This window comes from Trichosurus vulpecula, chromosome 4 (assembly GCF_011100635.1).
Source record: "Trichosurus vulpecula isolate mTriVul1 chromosome 4, mTriVul1.pri, whole genome shotgun sequence".
NCBI lineage: Eukaryota > Metazoa > Chordata > Mammalia > Diprotodontia > Phalangeridae > Trichosurus > Trichosurus vulpecula.
The window spans coordinates 179,508,933-179,534,464 of record NC_050576.1 but is presented as its reverse complement, the minus strand read 5'-3'; the positions used below and the strand labels follow the sequence as shown (position 1 = coordinate 179,534,464).

The 25,532-nt window shown below is 37.1% G+C and overlaps 1 protein-coding gene across 7 annotated transcripts in view; it reads right to left on the bottom strand.

The window, feature by feature from the left end:
- MBTD1 (mbt domain containing 1) overlaps positions 1–25,532 on the bottom strand; it is a 73,739-nt gene that overhangs the window by 29,270 nt on the left and 18,937 nt on the right. For 3 of the 7 annotated variants that reach the window (XM_036753989.1, XM_036753995.1, XM_036753992.1), the window contains exons 2-6: positions 23,294–23,495; positions 15,404–15,543; positions 14,078–14,192; positions 13,290–13,372; positions 2,346–2,463 (exon numbers count right to left, since the gene is read on the bottom strand). In XM_036753989.1, the coding sequence (XP_036609884.1) occupies positions 2,346–2,463; positions 13,290–13,372; positions 14,078–14,192; positions 15,404–15,543; positions 23,294–23,495 (658 nt within the window). The remainder of the gene's footprint in view (positions 1–2,345; positions 2,464–13,289; positions 13,373–14,077; positions 14,193–15,403; positions 15,544–23,293; positions 23,496–25,532) is intronic. The other 4 variants (XM_036753991.1, XM_036753994.1, XM_036753993.1 and 1 more) reach the window with 3 other exon arrangements.

The following is a 25,532-nucleotide window of genomic DNA, read 5'->3' as shown; positions in this document are numbered from 1 at the left end:
TTCCTCTTGCTTACAAAAATGCCCAGAATCTATTAATCAATAAGTATTTATTAAGTACTTATTGTGTACCAGGCACTGTACTAAGCACTGGAGACACAAAGAAAAATAAAAAACATCCTGCCCTCAAGGAGCTTACATTCTATTAAAGATGGAAAGGAAAGACAACATGTATATAAGCAGGTACATACAAGATAGAGTAGATGGAAGGTAACTCTACAGCGGAAAGCACTAACAGCTGGGGGAATGGGGAAAGGCCTCCTCCAGTATGTAGAGTTTGAGCTGAGACTTGGAAGGAAGTCAGGGATTCTCAGAGGTGGAAGTGAAGAGGAAGAGCATTTGAATGATGGGGACAGATATCCTTAAAAGAAAAAAACAAAACCCTTTACTTGAACAGGCCCTTCAAGGAGTCATCTTATAGCCATCATCCTCCCGTTCGCATCCCCAGTCCTAGAAAAATCTACTTAGCTTGCTGTCTTCATCTTTTCACCTCCCATTTCTCAATCTCTTTCAATTTAGCTATCATCTCCACCACTGAATTGCAAAAATTTCCTCTAAGGTCATCAATGATGTCTTTATTGCCAAATTCAGTGGTCTTTTCTCAGTCCTCTTTCCTTCTTAACCTCTCTATAGCAGTTGACACTGTTTATCACTTGCTCCTTCTAGATATTCTCCCCACCCTGGGTTTTTGTAACACTGCTCACTCATGGTTCTCTTCCCACATATTTGATCTCCTTTTCTCAGTCTCCTTTTAGAGGATCAACATACTTGTCTTAACTCTATATGTATGTATTTCTGTCCTGGGTCCTCTCCTCTTATCCCTTTTATATTCTATCTTGTTGGTCTTGCCATGTCCCATGGACTCCACTATAACTTTTATGCAGAAGATTCCTAAATGTACACATTCAGCTTTCATCTCTCTCCCAAACTCTAGTCCTATATCAACGACTGTCCTCTGGGAATCCTTATGCTGCTCCTGATTTTAAAAGGATGGCTCTAGTGTTTATTGTAAACAAACTGAATTTCAACATACTATTTAATGATACTATGGAAGTATTTCTATTTTTTTAAATAGCCATGAGTAGAGAATGAATTTTATCCAATGCCTTTTCATCGAAAAGAGAGTTTTGTGGAAGATTTATTTAACAGCAGGATAGATTAGTCAAGCAGAATGGAGTGGAAAGAAAAGAGGAGGAAGGAAGGAAGGAAAAACAGGAGGATATCACAATAAACTGGGTGGGACTACTCCAACCCCAAACTCCCTCCTTGCTCTAGGCTATTTTAGCTCTTAGTATCTGTGTAGGGGAATTTAATCATACACTATTTTCTGTTGCTGCTATTTTTAATAGGTAAACCTTATTTCCCATACTAAATTATAATCTTCATTTTATAACAAATCTGTCTGATAATAAGGTTTGGGTAGTGGTATGTTAAAATTTTTTAGGTACTCTATGCATAAAGACTAATTGAGAGGTCTTTCTTCATAATTTGTAACTGTTGTTTAAAAAAAAAATCCAAAAAAACCCAAATCCCACAACTAAAGTATTATATTGTGATGAAAGTACTTTACAAACTCCAAAGTACTGTGAGAGTTATTATTCACATTAATAAATGCAAAAACTTTAAAAAATACACTAAAACATTTAATGGAAGACAGACTTATTGTTCTAATATTTTATTTACAAGTTATTTTTAACATTTGAAATTTATATTTTATACTTAACATTCATGTCCTATGGTGGGGCAAAGGAAATGAAAGCTTTCTACACTGCTGTGATCTCCCTCTTCGTCCAGAGTCGTGCGTGCATGTGTGCGTGTGCGTGTGCGCATGTGTAATTCAGAGTGTTTATGTACCCTCTTGATTTGGGGTCCTGAGTAGTCTCACTGTTCCTTCACTGCTCATAGCAAAGGGATTTGAGTTCCAGAGGGAGGGCGGAAAGCTGCTCTGTTTCCCACATTTCCCCACCGGGAGTCTGTAGAATTTCTGACTTGGAAAGGCAGGGACCTAGGCTAACTGGTTAGCTACAACTAATAGTGGGAGCTCCTAGTTGGGTACTGCAGTATCAAGAGAGTGATATTAGTGGGAAATGTAAGAATGGGACAAATCTGAGAAACACCGGGAAGAAAGAATTGACAGGACATGTCGACATGGACACTGCTATCATTAACAATCCAAATCAGTTACATTAAGCAAATTGGCTACACAAATTTTCTAATATAGTCAGTTTTCATTATTCATTGCAACTTCCCAAACCTCCATGTACCATAAAATTTATAAGCACCTATAAAATAATCTAATTATAGGTATCATTAGCTTTTTTTGGTCAATTACTATGAAGGTTTTTCACCTGCTAATTTCACAATTCCAGCTATCCAGAAGACTTTGGTAGGTAGGCTGCAGTCTGTATTGGGAACTTCCACCCTCACATTTTCTGAGATATCACCCCAGCAGGTCCCCATGGGTGCCTGTCATGTAAAAAGTACCAAATTAGCACCTTATTATTAGCACTCAGCTTGGAATACAATCTTTATTTTTATCAACTGTCACCAACAATGGAAATATGCAAGAAATGACAGATTAATATGTAATTTTCTCTGAAAATGCAACCTTTTCTTCTCCCTTTATTTTCCATAGAATTTTATTATTTGATATTTCTATAAGTATCTAGTCTCAGGGATGAATTCAAGTTCAAAAGAATTCAAAGAAGTTAAAATACACAAATGTCAGCTTCAGAATTCAGCATATTATCTTAGTATAGTGCATAGAAAATAATATTTTATAAAAGCAGAAATACAAAACCAACCGTAGCTTTCACAAGACAGAGCCAATTTAAGATATTTGTTGCTATTTGTGATATACCTCTGAATGAATATAATTTTAATTTGACAAAGAATAACAAGAAAAGTAATTCAAACTAACAACCTGCCCTTTTTCATGCATTATGTCATTAACTACATTTTGGGGCAATATACTGCAAGTTAGTAAGAGAAAGTAGGTGAGAGATGTGAAGGTTCAAGGTATTTTTTCACCTCAGCATAAAAAAATTTCCACTTTTAAGACTGATTCACAGAAGAAAGTTTGTGAGAATGGGCAAAAGAGAAGGTAGCAGGAAATAAAACACTCAAAAGGCAGATTTGCAATTTTAGAGACCTATATTATAGTAAACTATTAGTTTAACCATCTGATACTGTTACATCTATCATGATTAATACAACAATTTACTGCAAATCTCTATCACCAAAAGAAAAACCCCAAACATTAGAAAATGCAAATCACCAAAAAAATCTAAGGGACTTTTGTCTCCATTAGCTGACTAACCTACGTACTAATATGACAGGATCTTTCTAATCTTTTATCATCACAGTCTACAATTGTTATAACATGTACTCCCTATCACTTTTTAGTCAATTCAATACATGAAGCTTATTTACAGCTTGTATACAGTGGTGTGAGAATTATTTGGGACAAGTGATTTTTATATGGTTTCATCTTGTGATAGCAATGGTCACATGTGTGTCTGTAATCTCCTGATGCTAGGCTCCTTCAGAACATGACCATGACAAAATATGCTGAGTGATGCTGATATGATATATATTTCCTAAGTACCCTGTGCCTCCATTTCTTCACGTACAAGGGAGATAATACAGTGATGGGGGAAAGCAATAATTTAGATATGGTTTCATTTTGGGACAGCAAAAGTTATGTGTGTTTGGGTATGTGTGCACACGCACATGTTCACACAGTATCCAATGACACTAATCTGTGTCTCAGAGCAGAATGACAAAATGAAACCAAATTAAATTAATTTCCCTACCTTTTGTTCTCTGCTGGTTGAGTGATGCATGTCCTGCCATTTACGTGTGATCTTTTCTGTTGTGTTTTTAGTTCTATGGTTTTAAAGAATAGTTATCACTCTAAATGAAGGCATAAAACTTTGAGTTCTTAAAGAGTACATTTCAATGACTATTAGAGAAACTGCTGTGGCTGTTGGTGTGGGGAAGTCAAGCATTTTAAGATCATTCAAGCCTGTAGTAAAAAAGAATCACTATAACCAAAATACAAAGGGAAATTGCAGTTGAAAATGATAAATATTGCCAAGAACTAACAGACTATCAATGCAAAAGAGCCTAATTATTCCTCAGAAGACAAGCAAAGACCTTCAGAGGGACCTGGTAGCTGAAGAGGTTGTTTCTGATTCTTCTATGTGCAGAGTAGGCTTCTTAAAGTTGAAAGAACAATGAGAGGACCAGTAAAAAAAAACTGGCTAACGGGTACTATGAAACAAAAATGCTTGACATGAGCAAGATAATACAAAGAGCAGAGGAACGAAGATAAGTTTAGGTGATCCTGTAAGATCTAGGACTCTCCATCAGACTATGCAAAACCTCTGCTGAAAAAATGTCAGGGGACTTTTTACTTCTAGTGGGCCTGGAAGGACTGCCCCCGCTGAGGCAATGATAAACTCTGATAAATATATATTGATATACTGAGAAGCAGAACTATCCTAAAATGACAGAAATTTCCAAGTTGAGATGGAATATTGAACCACAACCTTTAACCATACCATATGCCATGAAAGACAGAGAAATGTGTCCAAGAGATGGAGAGAAACAGGCCTAGGAACTCACCTGATTCAAACCCTAGTGATAACCTATGGGCTATAATCAAGGCTAGATGTAGGAAAATGGACTATTCATCAAAGGTATGTTTAATATTCACTGTGATGTATGGTTTCATAATGAAGAATTAGAGAATTATTTGTCTAAGTCTTACTGACTCAATGCCAAATCATGTAAAACAAGTGATTGCAGCAAAAAGAGGACATATTGCATGTTAAAATTTGTTTAAAGATGTAAATAGCTGTAAGGCTTATTATATCAATAAATGCAATTATTTTAATTTGTCCCATTTAATTTGCACACCACTGTAATAGTTAACTAAATTAAGTGGGTTTTAGAAATACAGAAAACATTGAAAGTCTCTCTGGAGGTAAATGATAAGAACCATACTAAAATAATTTAAAACTTGATGATAAAGAAAAGAATCAAGTAAGGTCAGGTGAATTTGTTTATTTTGGGGCAAATCAATATAAGAAAATATAGCCAGAAGAATGAGTAACCGAAGGAATCAGAGATACAGGACCTAGCCAATTTGAACATCAGGCAGTGGACATCTGCACATGGTCTTTCACTCTTTGGTAGACTCCCTTCTGACAGGCCAACAACTTGTATGAAACACCATCTGTTCAATCCCTACCTTCTCAAGAGCCAAAGTATGAGAAAGAGCAATTTCAGATTGAGGTGAAGAAAATGTCAAGGGATAAAGAACTAGGTTAAGTCCACAAACTAATAGACAGAATCAATTATGACTCCTCTCTTGGTGGGCATGAAATATGCTTCCAAATATATGGAGAAAACAGGATATCTCAGCTATCATTGATTCTGGAGGGTAGATATGAACAGATTCACTAGTTGTGGAAAAATATGTCAATCACTTCTTTTTGACCTATTTATTAATTTATGTTAAATACTGGATTCTTCATGTTCTGCTATCTTCTCTACATCACTCTAGACTTTGAGGCTACCCCTATTGCCAGCAGGTATATTAAGAAAACTTAAAGGAAGATGGATTAAATAGATCTGTAGTTATATAAAAGACAGCCTCTATGATCTTACCAGTATTAATCTACTTAAGGAAGGTTAAGTGGTAGCTAAAATTTGAAAAATTAAAGGCACATCTTTTTTTTTTTTAGGTAGGTGATGAGGCGCAGTGAGGGGGAGGAGAAAATAAATCTTTGACCAGAATCTGACTTTGTGGGTCAGCAGAAATATTCCAGCTGTATTTCTCAGACAGGTTTTGGTTTAGGTCATTGTACTGCTGGTGAACCTAACACATAAGCCTAATTATAGATCTGACTGCCTATCTGCCAAATTGATAGGTTGATTAGAAGACAAATTAATCAATTTTAATGAATCAACTCATTTAAGTTCAAGTAAATAAAGTGCCAACATTTTCATTTAAAAATGGTAATGATCTTCATTTTTCATGGGGATATTACTTTTTGGTTCTTACAGTCTGGATTGGTATAGGAGAAAGTAGCAGAAAGTGACATTTGTTCTTGCCTGTAAAGTTGTGGTTCTGCTAGACCCTTCTAAACCAATCCATATGCCTGTCTCTATGGAAAAAAGAAAAATGGGGGAAAAAAAGAGCACCACAATGTGGAATTTGCTCCATATAGCAAAACAAACAGCTTATATATACATATATATGCACATATATGTAATATAAATATATACATATATACATACATATATATTTCCCTTTTGTTAAAAATGAATATTCTCAAATGGGGAAGACTGAATGACCCAGGCCTTGATAGCCATCTTCGTTCAAGTCATCTGTCTTCACTTGCTGGCAGGAGGGATAACTGAAGTCTGGATTGGCATAGTATGAACTAGCAGAACCGTAATTTACAGGTAACAACAAATTTACCTTCCAGACTCATGGCGAAGAGATCCACCTCAGGTGCCTCCCAAACAAGGAAGATCTGGTTCACCACTTCCTGATCCAGGAACCACTCGTGTGGGTTAATCTGTGAGCGACTCTCCTTCCCTGCAAGGTAAGCTGCAATCAGGAAGGTCCTGTTGGACATGGCCCAAATCCAAATGCTAAGGGCCTCCCAACAACAACAACAAAAAGTGATCCTTTTTCTTATCTGCAAGAAAATATTTTGGTGGGAAGTTCCCTTTCCCCAGACTTCTTGTAAGGTCAGGAGTGTACTATAGCAGAGATTTCTAGGGATGCTTGGATCCTCAGTTAAGTGTATAGATATAATGCACACTAGACCTGACCACAAAAAAGAAGTCTACATAGACTTGCTCTATATAGTGTGGGCCAAAATAACACTGATAATTGCATTTAAACGCTTGGCATTAATGAATAAGATTAGAGGATAGTGTTTAGCTCTGAAATTAAGTATGGGTTTGCTATAAAAAAAAGTAGAGAATATGTTAAAATTTCACAAGAAAGAGGGAGAAAAGGGATGATTTAAAAAATAAGAATATACATCTGAAACCACAGAAAGTAGGATGAGGAAATCATGATTAACAGGACAAAAAGAAAGCCTTCTCTTTCTCACAAAACCCATTCACCTTGCAACTGGACAACAGAGGTGTGTGTGTGTGTGTGTGTGTGGGTTAGTGGTAGAGGAAAAAGATAATGTTTGAGGTAGAAGTAAAATTAATAATTACAGAACACTATAACTAAGTCACTAATAAGCTATTAAGTAACCTTTGATAAATCATTTTACCTCTCTGCTAAAACACAGAATTTGATCAGACTGACTTCTAAGGTCCCTTTCAAATATAAAATTTCATTAAAGTGTGTGATAGGTGTGTATAAAGTGTGTGATGGCGCTTGTATATGTTACATATAAGCACAGGAAAATGACTAGTGTTTTAGAAGGGAAAAAAATACATTTCTTTTTCACTAAAAAATATGAATGCTAGTAAGGGGCCTTGGAAATCACAGTAGGAAAGCAAAAAATACCAAAACTATTTGAGAACATTGAAAGATCACATAAAAAGGAAATAGCAAAAAATGTGTATGTATAGACATACATGTAACGAATATGCAAAATACAGGTGATTTTCGCAAGTGTAAATCAATCCTATTCTTCTCAGAAGAGGTTTAGTTTATTTATTAACAGTGAGATCTTCCCAAGTGGTCACTATACAGTGAAAAGAAGCCTGGAGCAAAACTCAACAACTTGGGCTCAACTCCTGCCTTTGTGGCTTGCTACTAATGAAACCTATTCTGAGCTTTAGCTTTCTCATTTGTAGAATTCTATCCTTGGTCTCAGAGGGCTACTCCTGTGAAGGGGCATTCTCATAGTTCTCCCACTTTTCTGTCTCTTCTGCCTCTTTTGCTGATTTCTTACTCTCCTAATAATATTCAGTAAGTGCCATGAGTAGGGTCCACCAAAGTCCTCCTGTCTTCAGCCTTCTCTTTGCTTGTTAGTTTCTCTTCCTTGGTGATTTGATACATTTCCATTGCTTCAGTTATTCCTTTTATGCGGAAGATTTTCCAATCTCAAATTTCAAAATGCCTGTTAGATATCTACAGAGAGAAATATACTACAGGCACCTCATACTTAAGACGTTTATAACTAAACTTACCACGTTCTTCTCAAAATTTGATGGCACCACTGTCTCTCCCAGTCATACAGGCTCAAAACTTTAGAATCATCGTAATTCTTTCCTTGTAAAGTCCTGTCCATCCTACCCCATCTCTAAGTATCCCCGTTCCTTTCCTTTTTTTTCCTGTAACCAGGTCCTAATTACTGTTCACCCACACTACTATATTATTCTTTCCTACCTTTAGCCTCTTTCCTCTCTAATCTGTCCTTTGTAACCACTATCCTTGTAATCTTCCTAATGCACTGCTCTGATGCTACCAATCCTCTGTTCAGGGACCTTTGCCTCTTAAAGAAAATAAAAACTTTTCTATGTTATTTCAGACTCTTCCATTATTTGCTTCCAAATCTATTTTCTTCCCTTCTGTTTCTCTTTACATTTTATTGCTGTTTCCATTGTTTTAGCTGTGTCCAACTCTCCACGACCCCATTTGGGGTTTTCTTGGCAAAGATAACAGAATGGTTTGCCATTTCCTTCTCCAGCTCATTTTACAGATGAGGAAACTGAGGGAAACAGAATTAAAATGGTTGCCCAGGGTCACAAAGGTAGGAAGTGTCTGAGGCTAGATTTAAACTCAGGAAGATGAATCTTTCTGACTCCAAGCCTGGCACTCTATTTACTGCGCCACTTAGCTGCCCGTACTCTAGCTAAATTAGACTATCTGTCCATTAATACAGATAATCTACTGAATTACCTTATCACAACCTCATGCCTTTGCTGACAACAATTCTTATATCTGGAACAGCTGCCCTGCCTTTGTCACCCCCATCACCATTTTAAGGTTCAACTTGCTTTCTACCTTATCTAGGAAGCAATTCCGGATTCTCTCTGCTGCACTAAAGTATCTCAAATATTTTTTAAACTTCATTGATTATACTAAGTTCATAGGGACTGTCTTTTCCATATTTATATCCCCCAGCATTTAGCACCTTTGCAGACTGTAGGTGCTTAATCACTGTTAAATTTAATAAGATAACATATGTGAAAATATTTTGTAAACTGCAAAGACCCATGTTATTGTTATTAACAGAATACAAAAGGAAACTTTATGGCTTTTTAAGAAAATAATTTTGTGCGAAGACCTGTTTCCCCCATAGTTTGACTGTAATCAGTCAGAAATGCCCTATTATTTTTAAATAACTATGAAAAACATCGTTCTCATTAAGGATTTATAATACAACCTACAAGGAAGAGACAGTGAAGGTTAATTTCAGTGACTGTATATGATCTATTATTTTGAATGCCCAGAGCACTCTGGACCTCTTTTACAGCATTTACTATTTAATTGTCTATTCTCTAATGGTAGGGTTTTTTTATTTTTTGGTATATTTGTCGTAGCTCCCTAATGAGATGGTAACCTCCTTTGAGGGAAAGAAGTATATTATTTTTTATCTTTCTATCCCCCAATGCTTGCATCTAATAAGCACTTAATAAATGTTTGTTGAATTTCAAATGAACTTGAATATTTTAAAAATATCATAAATCCAAAGAACAATTAGTCATCTCAGCAGCTGAGATTCTGTAAATTGCTAATTATATTCTAGGAAAAGCAAGTAATTGCTCATGAGCTGTACTAAAGCATATGTAGAAGTAGGTATTGGTAGCTAAGTTTTTTAGCATAAAATACAAGTCCACTCCTAGGCTAAGTATGAAATAAACAAAAAAATCACTACTGCCTATCTGAAGCCTTGGCAAAAAAAAAAAAAAGGTGTAATATGATACAGTGGGGTGAGCTATCAGTGTAGTTTTGGAGTCATGGTGGAAACTCTCCTTCATATAGATAAAAGCCCATTTTGGTTCAAAGCTCCTTAGATTATTTTCACAGAAGAGAAAGGAGAAAGAATAGTACAACTTAAACATTTTTGGTTTCTTGAGTCATGAGAACATCAATAAGAGAAGAGACTTTAGCACACATGATGCAATTACATAATAAGTGTTTAGAACATAAATCTGAAACATGTAAGAAAAAAATTCTGATTGTATATGACTTAGAGTTTCTCCTGTATTTTGTGCTTTACTATTTTAGCCATGCCTTACTGCTTCTCGTAGCACACAGATGACTGGAACGGGGCATGTGAGCATCTTTTAAATGAAACAAGTACTATCCTCAAATATGTTCTGATAAAAGCAGTCAAGGAGCAACCACCATTCTCTGTAGTGCAGATGTTCTCTATATATTTTGCTATGTTTGGGAATACCCTAGGATTAAATTTAAATGATTTATAGAAGAAAAGAACACATGGATTTTTACCATTAATAGCTGTCAAACACATTGTAAGGGAACAACTATTCCAAAGTACAATGGGATGCTTGAGAAATAGTGAGTTTCCTATTTGCTGAAGTCTTCAAGCAGAAGCTCAGTGATACTGTAGAGAGGATTCCTGCTCAGATATGGGATGGACCAGATAACCCTTGAGGTTGCGCGTCCATCTCTGAGATTCTGTGATGCAGTCCCTATATTTAGATACCTAACTTTAAGCCATTTTGAGATGCAGATTTTGTGTTCTGGAAAGCAAATTACGAGTCCTCAGGCAAAAGCAAACTAACTACCCAAAAGGTAGTAAGACTATTATTACTTCTAACTGTTAGAAAGGAAGTTATAAGGATCATCTCTCAAACTCCTAGATAAAAGACAAGATACATCAGATATTTTGTAGACAGCAGTCATGATATATAGATGCACAAAAAAATGCATCTTCTGATTATGTTAAATCTGTATGTCTGCTTGGGTTTAATCTTGAGGATACATTACTGTCAAAAACCACTGCTCTTCTTGCACAGTAAGTGATAAACCACTTTGTGGAATTTTAGGAATATCTCTATTTAGATAAAGAAGATACACTTCAATTATACTCTTCTGGTCAATACTAATAGTAGAAATGCAGACGGTATCAAGTACGTTCCAGGAAATTAAAGTGAAACAAGGAGTTTTTCTAAGAAAATATCACTAACTACTAAGTAACATCAAATGTGCAAAAGAAAAAAAAAGAATGAATAGTGGAGAATTGAGGCAGAGGGAAGAGCTGGATTAAAAGAGCAGATGGAAGAGGCTGGATCTTGCTCAGGCAGGAAAGGTCAGATTCCTCCAGTTGCAGCAGATCCTAGGAAGAGGTTTCTATTTGCTATGACCTCTGCTTCCCAAGAAGAACAAGGGGTTGTAATAACAATGCTGCAAGCATATTCATGGTCATATTCATGGTCATCATCGATATTGTGAATCTTGCCTTACTGACACAGGGGTGCTTTATGGGGATCACTCTGTCCTTTCCCTTCCTCAATAAGCACCACTAGTCATCCTAAAAGAACTTACGTTTTACCTTTTCATTCCTTCTTTACAAATAAAAGGCTTAAAAATGCATATTCTGAAAAAGTTAATTCACAAACTCAATCTCATTGAAGTAGAATCAGTCAATAAAGAAAGAAATGAGTGAGGCCATCAGGTCCTTCTTTGTGACAGAGAAAATTAATGAAAGCCTGAAGAGTGAGTCTAGGTGTTAAGGTATTTTTATCCTTTCAATTCTGGCAGCTCTACTTTATATAACAAAGGCTGTTTTTTTGATAAACGAAGCTAACTTTGCTGTTGGAAAACAGGGAACATTCCCAAGTTCCCCTTCCCCACACTCCTGTAAACTCTTACATATCATTTGCTTGACTCCATGGAGTGTAGTGGTGTATTTTCCTCACAGAAGCAACATTGCATGTTACTAAAACAAAATTCCATTTCACTGAGACCACATATTTGATATTCCATTTGGGCCAGTTCAGTGAGGTTATCTTTAATTTGTCTCTCTCCAGCCACGGATCAGCCAGTATTAATGCAGGGCAGGGGACAGTGATAAGCAAACTGTTGTTACTATTCCATTTTTAGTTATAAACCTCAAAAACTTCATTTCTAAGAACTAGTAAAATCCCATTGAAACAAATCTGAAACTACATCAAAATGCTCTGTTAATTTAGAGCATGTAAGTGAAATTCAATGATTTGTTTTAAAATGATATGCTTTGCCCTGTGGAAGACCATTCATTGTCAAGAGAATAAACAATGTCTTTGGATTTCCAGGAGCAGCAGCAACTGAGGCTCTGTCTACAGCTACTGTTCACATACTGATATCTATGATTAAACAAGTCTTAATGCTCAGAAGGTCAGCCTCAACAATCATAAAGAGCCACAATTTAGTTACTTCTCATTTAAGAGCTTACCTCCGGCTAAAGTAGATATAAAGAAATAGTCAAAAACTAAAGAAATGCCAAGTGTTTTTAAAAAGAATACTTTAATAATTAAGGATGTTCTTAAGTCACAGTTGGAATCCTAAATTTTAAAAATGCCATATTAAGACATATTATTTATCAACTTAACAATGTGTTTACCAAGAATTACCTCTAGCACTGTGTTGAAACAGCATTAAGCTATACCCATAATTAATGGGAAAGTCTTGGAGGCTGCTGTAAAGGGCTGGCTTTGGGGACTACAGATATAAGCAATTCCTGGTGCTTTGTACTTTTGAAATAAAAAGAAAACAAAAACACCAGGAAGTAAACCTCAGATTTAAGCAAAGAATAAGCTCTGAGGGGCCAGACAGATGCCAAGAGATGGTGATGTGGCCTCAGGGTGGCCATTTACAAACTGCAGTATAGAAAACTTTTCAATTTAACTTTTATGTATTTATAGAAAAGTATGACAGGGTAACTTTTATTACTAGACAAATGAAAATAATGAAATTGGTCCTTTTACTCATGCAACTTAAATGTAATTCTGCATTGTCCCTAATAATCTATTAAATAATCTGTTGATTTAAAGACTACTTTGTTAATGTTTTAACGTGATATCTAACATTACAATATTAACAACGCTGCTGAATCTTTAGGACTTAATGCACGGATACAATATAAAATGAGAAGAGGAATTCTTTGCTTTCCCTATAATCACGTGCAGATATAGGACTCCTCTACATCAACAACAATGGCAAACTTTTGCATGGTGAAGAGAAAAATTTCCATTCTAATCTGTTAAAACAAAAGTTTGTTTTTGAAAAACAAACTAGTTAATTTCTCTATTTACACTTATTCAAGTGACAAAAGTAGCAAGTCTATACTTACATGCTTAAAACAGGTCACTGGAGCAGCTATAAAGCTATTGCTGTTGATGTAATTACCCCAGCTGAAGCCTTCCAAGGAGACTGCTGAGAAAAGAGGGAAGTGAAGTTAAAAAATCAAAACCTTAAATGCTTTAAGTTCCACTCAAAGTCCACTGAAATGAAATAGGAAGTGACATCAAGGTTGTTAGTTGTTACTTTGGACTACTTCCTAAGAAAGCCAGTCAGTGCCACCTCACACGTGAGGGCAGTAATGACAGCTGCTCACGTCTCTGCACCAGAGCTTCCTGAGGGTGGCAGGCATGGAGCTGCTGAATAGAAACATGCTTCCCTGCTCGTGCCCCCAGTCTCAGGCAGCTGGGTGGCATCATCATGCGCAGAGTCAGGAAGGTGAGTTCAGATCCAGCCTCAGACACTTACTAGTTGTGTGATCCTGGGTAAATCATTTAACCTGTCTGCCAGGGTTGTTATGGGGATCAAATGAGATAACAACTGTAAAGCGCTCAGCACACAGCCCAGCACACAGTAAGTGCCATAAAATGCTAGCTATTATTATTATCATCTCTAACCTTTTGTCCTACTCCCCCAAGAATCTGCCAAATGCTTTGACTCCAAGCTTTCTTCTACTCTGCAGCCCTCTAGGAGACTGGCATAAAGAGATAATTAGGATTATAAAGAAAGGTTCTGTTACGATGATGTTGCTAGTTCAATTAGGCTCCTCCCACATCAGGTCTGGGCAACCCTAGCTCAGCCTCCATCAAGTCATCCGACCCCTGGCTATCACCACATTACCTGACTTCGTCTTGGCCTGGCTCTGTAGGGTGGCTTGGTACTGGGCGTAAGCTGCTAGCTTCGCCACCAAAGGCTGCTTTTGAAGAACTTTTGCTTTCTTAGTGGGAGGTTTACCCTGAAACAAGAAGAGTTAAGTAAACAGAGTGACCTTTCTTATTCATCTCCTGAAAAATGACTATCTAGGTTGCCATTTAAACCTTGATGCTTTAGAAAATTATAAACTAGGGAAGCACAAGCAAATTTCAGGATGGGAAGCTGTCAGGATGCAGACAGAAATAAATGGATGTCAGGCTGCCATAGCAATATGCTGGTTAAAATATTTATTTAATAAGTGTTACATATATGCACAGTTAAAACATTAGGCTGTGGCAAAGCCTCAAATCCTTCCCATAGGAGACAGTCACTCTTGTTGGTGCCACCTTTATATGACAGGGCAAGACAATTTAGTGCTCAGAGGCTGGAAGGCAAGAGCTGTGATGCCTCTCATATGAAGAGAAAGGAACATAGACAAGTCTAGTCATGGGCAAAATTCAGAACATGATAAATTGCCAGCCACTGGGATGTAGACTAGTTTCTTTGAGCAGTTGATGAAGCAACTAATGAATATCCATGTGGTATATTTCCTGAAATTTGGGAGCTGAAATAAAAGTGCCACTGCAAAGAAAGAGGGGAAATTACTGTTTTTACCAGTTAAGTGGAGTAAAGAAATGTTTAAGATGTGCTCAAGTAGATAAAATATATTATGTAAATAACCAAATAGGAACTGTGAAAAGCTAAACTGTGAACTCAAATGACAATTTGGTCAGTAAGTCAATAAGGACTTAAGAGATTTTGTATTTGAAGAAGGTTCATTTTCTTCTCAAACTTGGAAGGATTCAGTAATGCAGTTGCAATCTGACAAATGTAGGCAATATTGAAAAGCAAAGATAAAGGCAAAATAAAACTAGCAGATAATAATGAAAAGTAGCCTCCCTTCCCCAAAACATGCAAAAGCTTTGTTTTTATTTTATACTAAAAGTAAACTGCTTCAAATGCTACATGAGAAAAATTACCTAGCCATTTTCAACATAGACTCTACTTGAGAAACGGATACAATTTAATTCACTCACATAAGTAAGAAAAAACATCGTTTTGAGGCAAAACAGGGATATTAAGGAGGTTCACAGGATTTTTAACAAAATCACTTCATTATAAAATAGGATATAAAATGAAAACAAGGCATTGGCCAGTTGGCAGCAGCATCCCTTGGTGAATCATCATCAAATTACAAAAAATAAAAAAAGCTATAGAAATTAAAAATTCATAAGAATAAAAAAGTTTCTGTACCGTTACCTGAAGTCTCGCCAAAATGCTTGCCTTCTTGGAGTTTGAGGAGTAACTTCTTGAACATGAAACACTGCAGAAACGCTTTGTTTTAGAATAAAAAGCATCTCGTACTCCAACCATTCCGCACATCTCACATGTGGCTAATTGATAAAAAGAAAGCTGTCAGGAATATCTCACAAAAATTCAGTTTTTAACGACACAATTTAATCAGAACTTTGAAGAACCAAGGGATAATGATCTCTTTACACTAATTTTTACCCTCCTACAAATTCCATCTAGTGGCTATAAAAACAGTTGAAACAGTTTTCAAGAAGTTGCAAGAAGATAGGTATGATTTCATGGCCAGAACTTCAAGTTGCTTTTAGAGGCAGTTTCCTTGCTAAATAATAAAAAGAAAATCCAGATAACATTAAGACCAAATGTTGATAACAACGGTATTGTTTCTTCACTGGGTTTTCCTGACTCCTCTCTCCTGGTTCTGTTTCTTAGCTGAACTGTCATCTTATCATGCCCCCTAATTGTGAATATACCCAAGGCTCTGGTGTAAGCCCTCTTCTCTTTCTTTGTTGTCTTACTGACTTCATTAGTTGCCACCAGTTTATTTATTAGGCAGATAATTCACAGCTCCATATAATTAGCCCCAGTTTCTCTTTTAAGCTCTAGCCCCAGATCACCAACTGCCTATTAGACATTTCAAAATGGATATCTTGTTGACATCTCAAACTGAACATGAGCAAAACTGAACTCATTTACTTTCTCCTTCACCCCCCTAAAACCTTCCCACCCTCTTCCAAATGTCCCTATTTCTGTTGAGGATACCATTATTCTTACAGTCTTCCAGGTATGTAACTTTGGTATTTTCATGCATTCCTCCTTCTCCCTCACCCCACATATGAAATGAGCTGTCAGATGCTACCATTTCTATCTCTGTATCATTTCAGATCGTACCCTTTCTCTCTACTCACAGAGCTATCATCTTATTTTAGGCCCTCATCATCTTTTGCCTGGCTATTTTAATAGCTAATCGGTTTCACTGTCTCAAGTCTGTCCCTACTCAATCCATTCTTCACAGAGTTGCCAAAGTGATTTTTGTTAAGCCCTAAACCCACTGATCATGTTAGTGGCCTAATTCAATAAATTCCTGCAGCTCTCCATAGGCTCTAGCATCAAATATACATCTCTTTGCTTGGCTTTTAAAGCCTTTCACAACCTGGCTCCAACCTATCTTGTTTTATTATACATTACTCTTTTTGTATCCTACCATCCAGCTAAACTGGCCTTCTCTCTGTTCCTCACATAGAGTCCTGTATTTTGGGTCTCTGCCTTTGCACTGGCTAGTCTCAATACCCAGAATGAACTTTCTCCTTGCCTTTGCCTCACAGATTTATCACTTCTTCAAGCAACAACTTCTACAAGATACCTTATCCTAACTGCTAATGCTTTCTCCAACTACCTTATAATTATTTTGTATTCATTCTGTTACATGTCCCAAACAATTTAACTAGATCAGAACACAAGTTCTCAAGCTTAATTTCACAGTGATTCTGTCCTACCTCCCATTGATTAATGGGCTCCAACATTCCCACATCAATGGCAAGGAAGGCACCAGTCCCAGAATGTGGCAGCATTAAGAGAGAGAGAGAGAGAGAGAGAGAGAGAGAGAGAGAGTGTGTGTGTGTGTCTGTCTCCATACATAACGAAAAGGATAGAACCTGTGATTTCATATATAGAAAACTCCTGGGATGAGGAAACTCATGCAAGTTGGCATCTTTTCTACAACTCAGACTCTCAAGAGCACTGCCTAGAGCTCTGAAAAATTAAGTCATTTGCCCGGTGTCACACAGCCAGTATGTGTCACAGGCAGAATTTGAACCTAGGTTTTCTGGGCTTCAAGACTGGTTCTCTATTGTCCCCCCCACTCTCCCTTCTTCATACACGTACACACGCATGCGCACGCGCGCACACCCACCCACCCACCCAAATATATTCATACACACACATGATCTGGCAGAAGAGATGGATGATCCATTTCAGAGGCTGGTGATGAGGAAGTCCAAGAGCACAGACCTTGTGTTGTTGCATCTGTGAACACTGGCATTCCACCAGGCTCAAATCTGAGATGATAACTGTGGGTGTGGTATGAGGATATGAGTTCTGATTTCCAGGTGTTGAAGGTAGCAGCAATGTCTTGGTGATGGCTAGGAAGTTCCATTTGCTATTTTCCTTTTTGGTTATCTTTGCCAATCTCATGTACATGATATGGAAACTCAGAATTGTTTTAATTTTCGTCTCTCTTATTATTAGTGATTTAGAGAATTTTTCCACATAGCTATTGATAGTTTGGATTTCATCCTTTGAGAGCTGTTCATATCATTGACCATTTATCTATTAGCGAATGGCTCTTATATATTTGCATTGTTTCCCTACATATCATGGATATCAGACCTTTATCAGAGACACTTGCTACAAATCTTTCTCCTCAGTTTACTATTTTCCCTTTTAATTTTAGTTGAGTTAGTTTTTTCTGTGCAAAATCTTTTGAATTTTAGTAACAAAAATTGTCTATTTTATCTTGACATCCTCTCTACCTCTTTGGTGTAAAAACTCATCCTCTACCTATAGTTTTGAAAGTTATCTCCTTCTCTATTTATATGACATATTTTTATCTAGGTCATACAGACATCTGGAGCTTATTGTGGTATATGGTATAAGTTATTGGTCTGTACCCAGTTTCTGCCAGAATGCTTTTCTATTTCAAAAGCTTTTGTCAGGTGGTGAATCCTTACCCCAGGAACTGGGATCTTTGGGTTTACTCAATGCATGTTATTAAATTTGCTTGCTTTTGGAGGTTGTGAACCTAATCAGTTCAAGTGATAGACTTTTCTACTTTTTAGCCAGTTTTATTTTGAAGATTACTGTTTTGTAGTAGTTTGAGATATGGAATTATTAGGCCTCACATTTTTGCACCAATATTTCTCTTGAGATTTCTGACCTTTTGCTTCACCAGCTGAATGATGCTCTCTCCCCCCACCTATGAAGTAATCCTTTGGTAGTTTGATAGGTATGGCACTGAAGAAATAAATTAACTTAGTACTGTCATTTTTCATATTATATTGGCATGACCCAAATATGAAGAATCAACATCTCTCCAATTATTTTCGACTGCCTGTTTCTGTAAAGAACCTTTTGTATTTGTATTCATATAATCCCTGTGTCTGTCTTAATAGGTGTATATCCAAATATTTTTGACACTGTAGTTATTTTAAAAAGAATTTCTCTTTCTATCTCTTCCTGCTGGTTAGCAATATACAGAAAACCTGATGATTTATATACATTTACTTTGTACCCTGATACTTTGGCTGCTAACACTACTGTTTCAATTAATTTTGAGTTTAATTGCTAGGGTTCTAAATAGACCATTAATAAGCAAAAACGATCATTTTGTTTCCTTTATATGTTTACTCCCTCAATTCCTTTTTCTCATTTTACTGGTATGGCTGGCATTTTGAGCACTATCAAATAAGAGTTATGATAATGGACATCCTTGCTTTACCCTTAATCTTACTGGGACAGTCTCTCTCACTTATCTCTGTTCTATCTACCTACATACATATAGTATGTGTATGTATGTGTAATGCTGAATCTTAGTTTTAGACAAATATAATTTTACCATATTAAGGAAGGATTCATTTATTTCTATGATTTTTAATGATAATAACAGGAGAGGGTGTTTTGTCAAAAACTTTACTATAGTGATAAAATTATGTGATTTTTGTTTTTACTAATATGATCTATTACATTTAATTTCCTAATATTAAAACAACTTTTCATTTCTGGCACAATCCAAATTTGTCATAGTATATAATATTTTTAATATGCTGCTATAGGATTTTTGCTAATTTTTAAAGTCTATCTGTAGACATTCTGGTCTATAGTCTTCTGTTTTGTTTATAAGGTATCAAGAACACATTTGTATCATGGAAGGAATTTGATAGGTTCTTTCCCTATTTTTGGAAACAGCTTTTGTAATATTACAATTAGTTATTCTTTGAATGTTTGATAGAATTCACTTGTAAATACAGATGGTCTATGGCTTTTTTGAGAATTAGTTCTTTACATCTTGTTTGGCTAATCATTTATTTTATATTTTAAAAATATTAATTTCATTTATCAATTTTGGAGGGCATATAAGTAGGCAAAATAGTTTCTGACTTCTTTTATATCTTCTCTGCTTATTGTAAATTATTTTTCATTTCTGACACTGGAAATCTGATTTTCCTCTTTTTTTTTTAATCAAATTAGATAATAGTTTATAATTTTATTATTTCAAAAAAAAAAAGTTCCTAGTTATTTATCAAGTCAACTTTCAAAAAAATTTCGGTTTTGTTAATCTCTTCTATGATTTTTTTCAGATTTTGTATATTTGGTATTTATATATTGGTATTTATATATTGTTGTTTTAAAATTTGTTGCTTTTCCAGTTTTTTTTAATGTTCCACTTGCTAATGTTCCATGTTAAATGTTCCACTAAATGTTCCATTTAGTTCTCTCTCTGTTCTTTCCCTTATTGATAAAAGTGTTTAAGATAAAAAATTTCCCCTCAGGCCTCTGATTTGCTGCCATCAAAAGAAGGTGCTGGTGGCCAGCTGATAAGCATCTGCACAGTGCTGGGTGCAACAGGGAGGAGTCAAAGATAATTTATCTGGCATTCCAAATGATGTGCAGGTTACTCAATATCAAGCACTAGGGATAGGAGTTTTATCTGGGCACAAGACTGCAGGAAAGTTATCTACTGGACCTGTAGCACTGGCAGTCTGGTGAGTCAGGGTACCTTGCTGGAACAGATATTCATCAATTGTCTTGCTAATTTTAGAGGCAGTTCAGGGTTGGATTGGAAATTCCTCCTGTCAAACCAATGGAAGGACCATGCAGTGGACAATGGAACTTCTGGAAGTAATGACCTAAACCTCAAACATAGGGGAATAGGGATTATAGCTTTGGCAAGTTCTTCAACATTATGGAGTCTTATTTTCCTTTTCCTTCTACCTCTATGGGTCCTAAAAGAGAGAGTAGGTAATATAATGGCCTAGCTGCCCACAGCATAAGCAAAGCCCTCAACAGTGGGCTTACACATTCTGTGAGTATCTGAATTAAGTACTGCTCACTTACATAAATTTCTCTGGCTCCAGCATGAAGGCACTTTAATACTCAGTTACAAAAAAGGAAGTGGCTAGGGTCTTCTGAGGTGGGAATGGAACTGGGTCTCAATGCAAAGGCACTGAATATCGAGGGCTGGCAAGGGCAGGGCCACCTTTCTAAACTCGTCATGAATGGCTTTAACGATATCTTCCTAAAAGGGTCCATAAGGGTCAAAATTTCCAAGTGAGGTCAGCTAGTCAACAAACATTTATTAAACACTTATTATGTGTCAGGCATCATGCTAAGTGCTAGGGATGCAGAGAAAGGCAAAACTGTCCCTACTTTCAAGGAGATCACATTACAATGGAAGAGACAACATATAAATAACTAGGTATGTACAAGATATATAGAGAACAGATGTAAAAGTAATCTCAGAGGAGAAGTCAGTAGTAGTTGTGTGGACTGGAAAAGGTCTTTTGTAGACAGTAGGAGCTGAGCTAAGTCCTGAAGGAAGCCAGGGAAAGTAAGAGGCAGATGAAGAAAAGTATTCCAGCCATGTGGGGCAGCCAATGCAAAGACACAGAATTGGGAGATGGAATGTCATCTGCCAGGGGTAGTAGGCAGGCCAATGTCATTGGATCCAAGAGTACACGGAAATGAATAAAGTTTAACTACTTTGTAAAGAGGTCAGGTTGTGAAGGGCTTTAAAAGCCAAACACAGCATTTTATATTTCAGTGAGAGATGTGAAGGTAGAAAATAGAAAATTTGGCAACAGACTGGATATGGGGAGTGAGAAGTCAAAGATAACAGCTAGGATGGAATCTGGGTGACCAAGAGGATGTGGCAGTGCCCTTTAGAGGGAAGGAAAAGGGGCGGATCTGGGCGGGGGGGAGAAAGGTAATGAATTCTGTTTTGGATATCTTGAATTTGAGATGCCTATGGGACATTTAAATCCAGATGTCCAAAAGATAGTTGGTGGTGTGGCACAAAGGTTCATCTGCCTGGAGACGGTAACTGAACCCAGGGGAGCCGATGAAATCACCTAGTGAGATACTACAGAGGGAGAAAAGGGCTCAGGAGAGAGCACCTTAGGGGTCATCCATGGTTAGTGAGCATGACAGGGATGAGAAACCAATTAAGGAGTCTGAGAAAAGGGGTCAGACAGATGGGGGAGAACCTGTAGAGAGCAGCACCATGAGAACTCAGAATGAGTAACTGGGAGGCAAATGTGATCAACAGTGTCAAATGCTAAAAAGGTCAACAACGATGAGGATTAAGAAAAGGCCATTACTTGTGGCAGTTAAAGATCACTGGTAACTTTGGAGAGCAGTTTAAGTTGAATGACGAGGCTGAAGCCTGACTGAAGAGGGTTTAGAGGGGAGGAAGTGAGGACGCTTAATATAGATGGCTTTCTCAAGGAGTTTAGCCATGAAGGGGATCAAAGATCAGGGATGAGATGCAGTGGAGTATCAGTTTTCTCAGTCTCCTTAGTGAAGGAGAGATAAGGATAGGACAGACATGCCATTTTTGTAGGTAGCACGAAAGAAGCCAGAAGATAGGTTAAGACTGAAGGTAAGAGAGTAAAAATGACAGCCCGTAGAATATAGGAGGGATGGGATCAAGCTCTTGGCTTAGCACCTGAAAAGGCTAGAGCACTCTTTTACCAAATTCCTCTCTTCTGGAGATGCTGACCATCTTTGGTTACAGTGGATCCTTGAACATCTGAAGTTCAGCTAGGAATCCTTATGAAGGTGCTATTTGGGGGCTCATTCAGCTATTGGCACTGAAGCTGAGCAACATGACCGAACAGTTACAAAAAATCTTTTGCCTGCTTTTTGCACAAAGTCTTATAAAGTCTTAGATGTTTCTAAATGTAGGCTGGCTTGTACTAGGAAATCTGCAATTCCTTTACAAATGGTGGAAAATTTCTTGGTGGACTGAGGAGCTCACCTAGCTGCTAACAAAGCTAGCTATCCTTAATGTGAGGCTACCATCTGCCCAAAGGCAGCCCTGATTTCATTTGTACTCACTTCAGGTGCTCTTTCCTTCTGAGTTGCCACCTTGGCTTGCAGGGCTGGGACAGAGACATTCCCTCCAGCTCACTCCTATTCTTTCAGGTATCTGAAGGCTTTTCACATGGAAAAGGGAGGAATACTAATTTTATGCTTGGGCCAGAGGGCAGAGCCAGCAATGACAGGCAGGAGTTACTGAGGTAGGGGAGGGCAAGGGGCAGAATTCAACTCAATCCTGGGAAGAGCTTCTAAAAACTACAAATAGAATGAATTGCTCTATGAAATAGTAAGTGTTTCAAGAGAAGCTGAATGAGCACTGTCAAAGAAAAAGTGGCAAGGATTCCTGACCTGAATGGAAGGCTGGATGAGATTAATGTTTTGGTTCCTTCCAATTCTCAAGCTTTTACGATCCTATGAACTCTCAATATTTTAGAAGCTGATTATCTATCTTATAAATAACCCAATGCTTACTCTTCTTTTTCCTCCTTTTTATTGCTTATTATTAACATTTTGCTATTTATTGGTAGTGCCACTACAAGGTGGGCATGAGAAATAAAGAGAAATTACTCAAACCCAATGATATGATCTGGAAATGTAAATTCTGCAGTATATGTCTGTCTCTTCCAGTAGAAAATTTTTAAAGAAGTTTAAGGGGAATAAAAGAGGAATTCCAATTTTTACAAAGGAAACAATAAAACTGAGTAATAAAAATAACATAGCACAAATTTTAGCACTCACCCATGCCAGATTTACCATCTGGGTATGTGTAGACTTGTCCATTATTCTTAATAATCGGGAGACTAGAGGGTAAGGGAGCAACTTCTTCTTCACTTTCATCAGAGCTGGAGCTGCTACTGGTGTCCTCACTGCAGCTATCATAACCGTCAAACATCCCGAATGAATCTCGCCGCTTCCTTTCGGAATGTGTAGAATGCTCAGTCTTAAAACAGAAATAAAACATTTTTGCATTACAATTAACAAGAAATTGAACAGATCAAATTAAGTACTCGAAGCAGAAATGGTGGTCTTGGTAAAAGTAACTTTTATTTTTCATTATTACAAATGTAAAATTTTTTATTCAAAAGTAGAACCCATCTTATCAGGCAGGAATTCTTAAGGCATGAAGCTTAGTGCCACTATTCAGGCTACTTAAAAACAATAACAGTGATCCTTCTGTGAAATTTCTTAGGGACCACTGGGTAGCTGAACAGTAAGGACATTGGGTTTATCCTTGTTCAAATTTTGGATATTCACCTTTTCAGACGAGTATTAACACTAATTCAGACTCTTTGGTCTCATGGTTTACAATTACCTTTAATGCAAGTAATGCCACTAGGGAAAAATTACTTCCTGTTCAAAGAAATGAGCCCACACTATATCCTCATAGGTTAATATTGTAGATTCTTCTTCCACTGCACTTGAAAAGCTATTCCCTTCTCCCAAATAAAAACACACAATTTTTAAAAATCCCCCCAAATCATGACCCGTTATGTTTCTATATGCCATTTCCCATATCTTTTCTTAGATTACTTTTTTAGGGGTCAGCTTTCTAAAACACAAAAATAAAACAACAGATGATTATGTCAACTATGCAGTCCTAAAGAAATCAGATGACAGGGGGAGGTTGTAAGATTTCAGAAATAAAAGATATTGTGCCTTGTTTAATGAAGCCTAAGGTAGTGCTAACTTTTCAGGCTGCCATATCACACAGTTTTGCTTATAATGAGTTGGCAGCTTAATGAAGTTCATGAAATCTTTTCAGTCAAACTGTTCCCTGGCCCTGCCTCCACCATCAGGTACTTGAGAGGTTGACTTTTAGAACCCAAACATAATAAGCACGTTTGTCCTTATTAAATTTCAACTTATTAGATTCAGTACAGTGTTCTAGCTTCTACAAGTCTATGTGGATCCATGTTAATGATCCCTCCCAGGTTTGCCTCATTTGCAACGCTGACAAGCACACCATTTAAGCCTTTATCCAAGCAAATGATAAAACCGCTAAACAGCATCGCTCCTTGTGGCACACCACTGGAGAGCTGCTTCCAAGGAGACAAAGACCACTCATGATTCTCTAAGTCTGGCTTTTTAATCACTTTGGAATCCACCTAACTGTACTGTTAACCATCACTTAGCCCAGTGCCTGCCATATAGAAAGCTCTTAATAATGGCATTTTAATTAATCTACTTCACATTTGCTCATCTTCATTTAGTTCATATCTCCCCATCTTTGCCACAAGACTAGCATGAGGGGCTTTGCAAAAATGTTGCTAACAGATCTATGTGGGGGCAGCTAGGTGGCGTAGTGAGTAGAGCACCAGCCCTGGAGACAGGAGGACCTGAGTTTGGATCTGGCCTCAGATACCTGACACATTTACTAGCTGTGTGGCCTTGGGCAAGTCACTTAACCCCAACTGCTCTGCCTTCCCCCCTGAAAAAAAAATTAATAATAAAAGATATATGTGTACACACACACACACACACACACACACACACACACACACACGAAAAGTCCTTGTTCTACCAGTCCAGTAAAACTGTCAAAAAGGGAAATGATTTCAGTCTGGCATAACCTGTTTTGGTTTTTTGGAGAAATGTCTGATTGATTTTCTTAAAACAACAAAACACAGTTGCCACTTTCCAATAATCAACCCTCCTTCTTAACAAAGAAGTTCTGTTAAGCAAAACAAAACACACTGACCATCTGTGATGGAGTATGCTTCATTCTACAACTATTGCTGACCAACCAAGAAGCAAAAGGAATTCTTTAGTCTTGTAACCCCCACCTCCATTTGTAGATGTTCACTGATTCTCCCTTTAATCATGTTCTAAGATTCTGCTAGGAATAAAAGTCAAGCTCCCTGGCTTATGGCATGTAAATCCCACTTCCTTCCCTCTGTGTGAAAAACAAGATGCTTGACTTTCTTCAACAGTGTGCACCTCTTTTACTTCCCTAATCGCATCTGCCTGTTGTAGTATC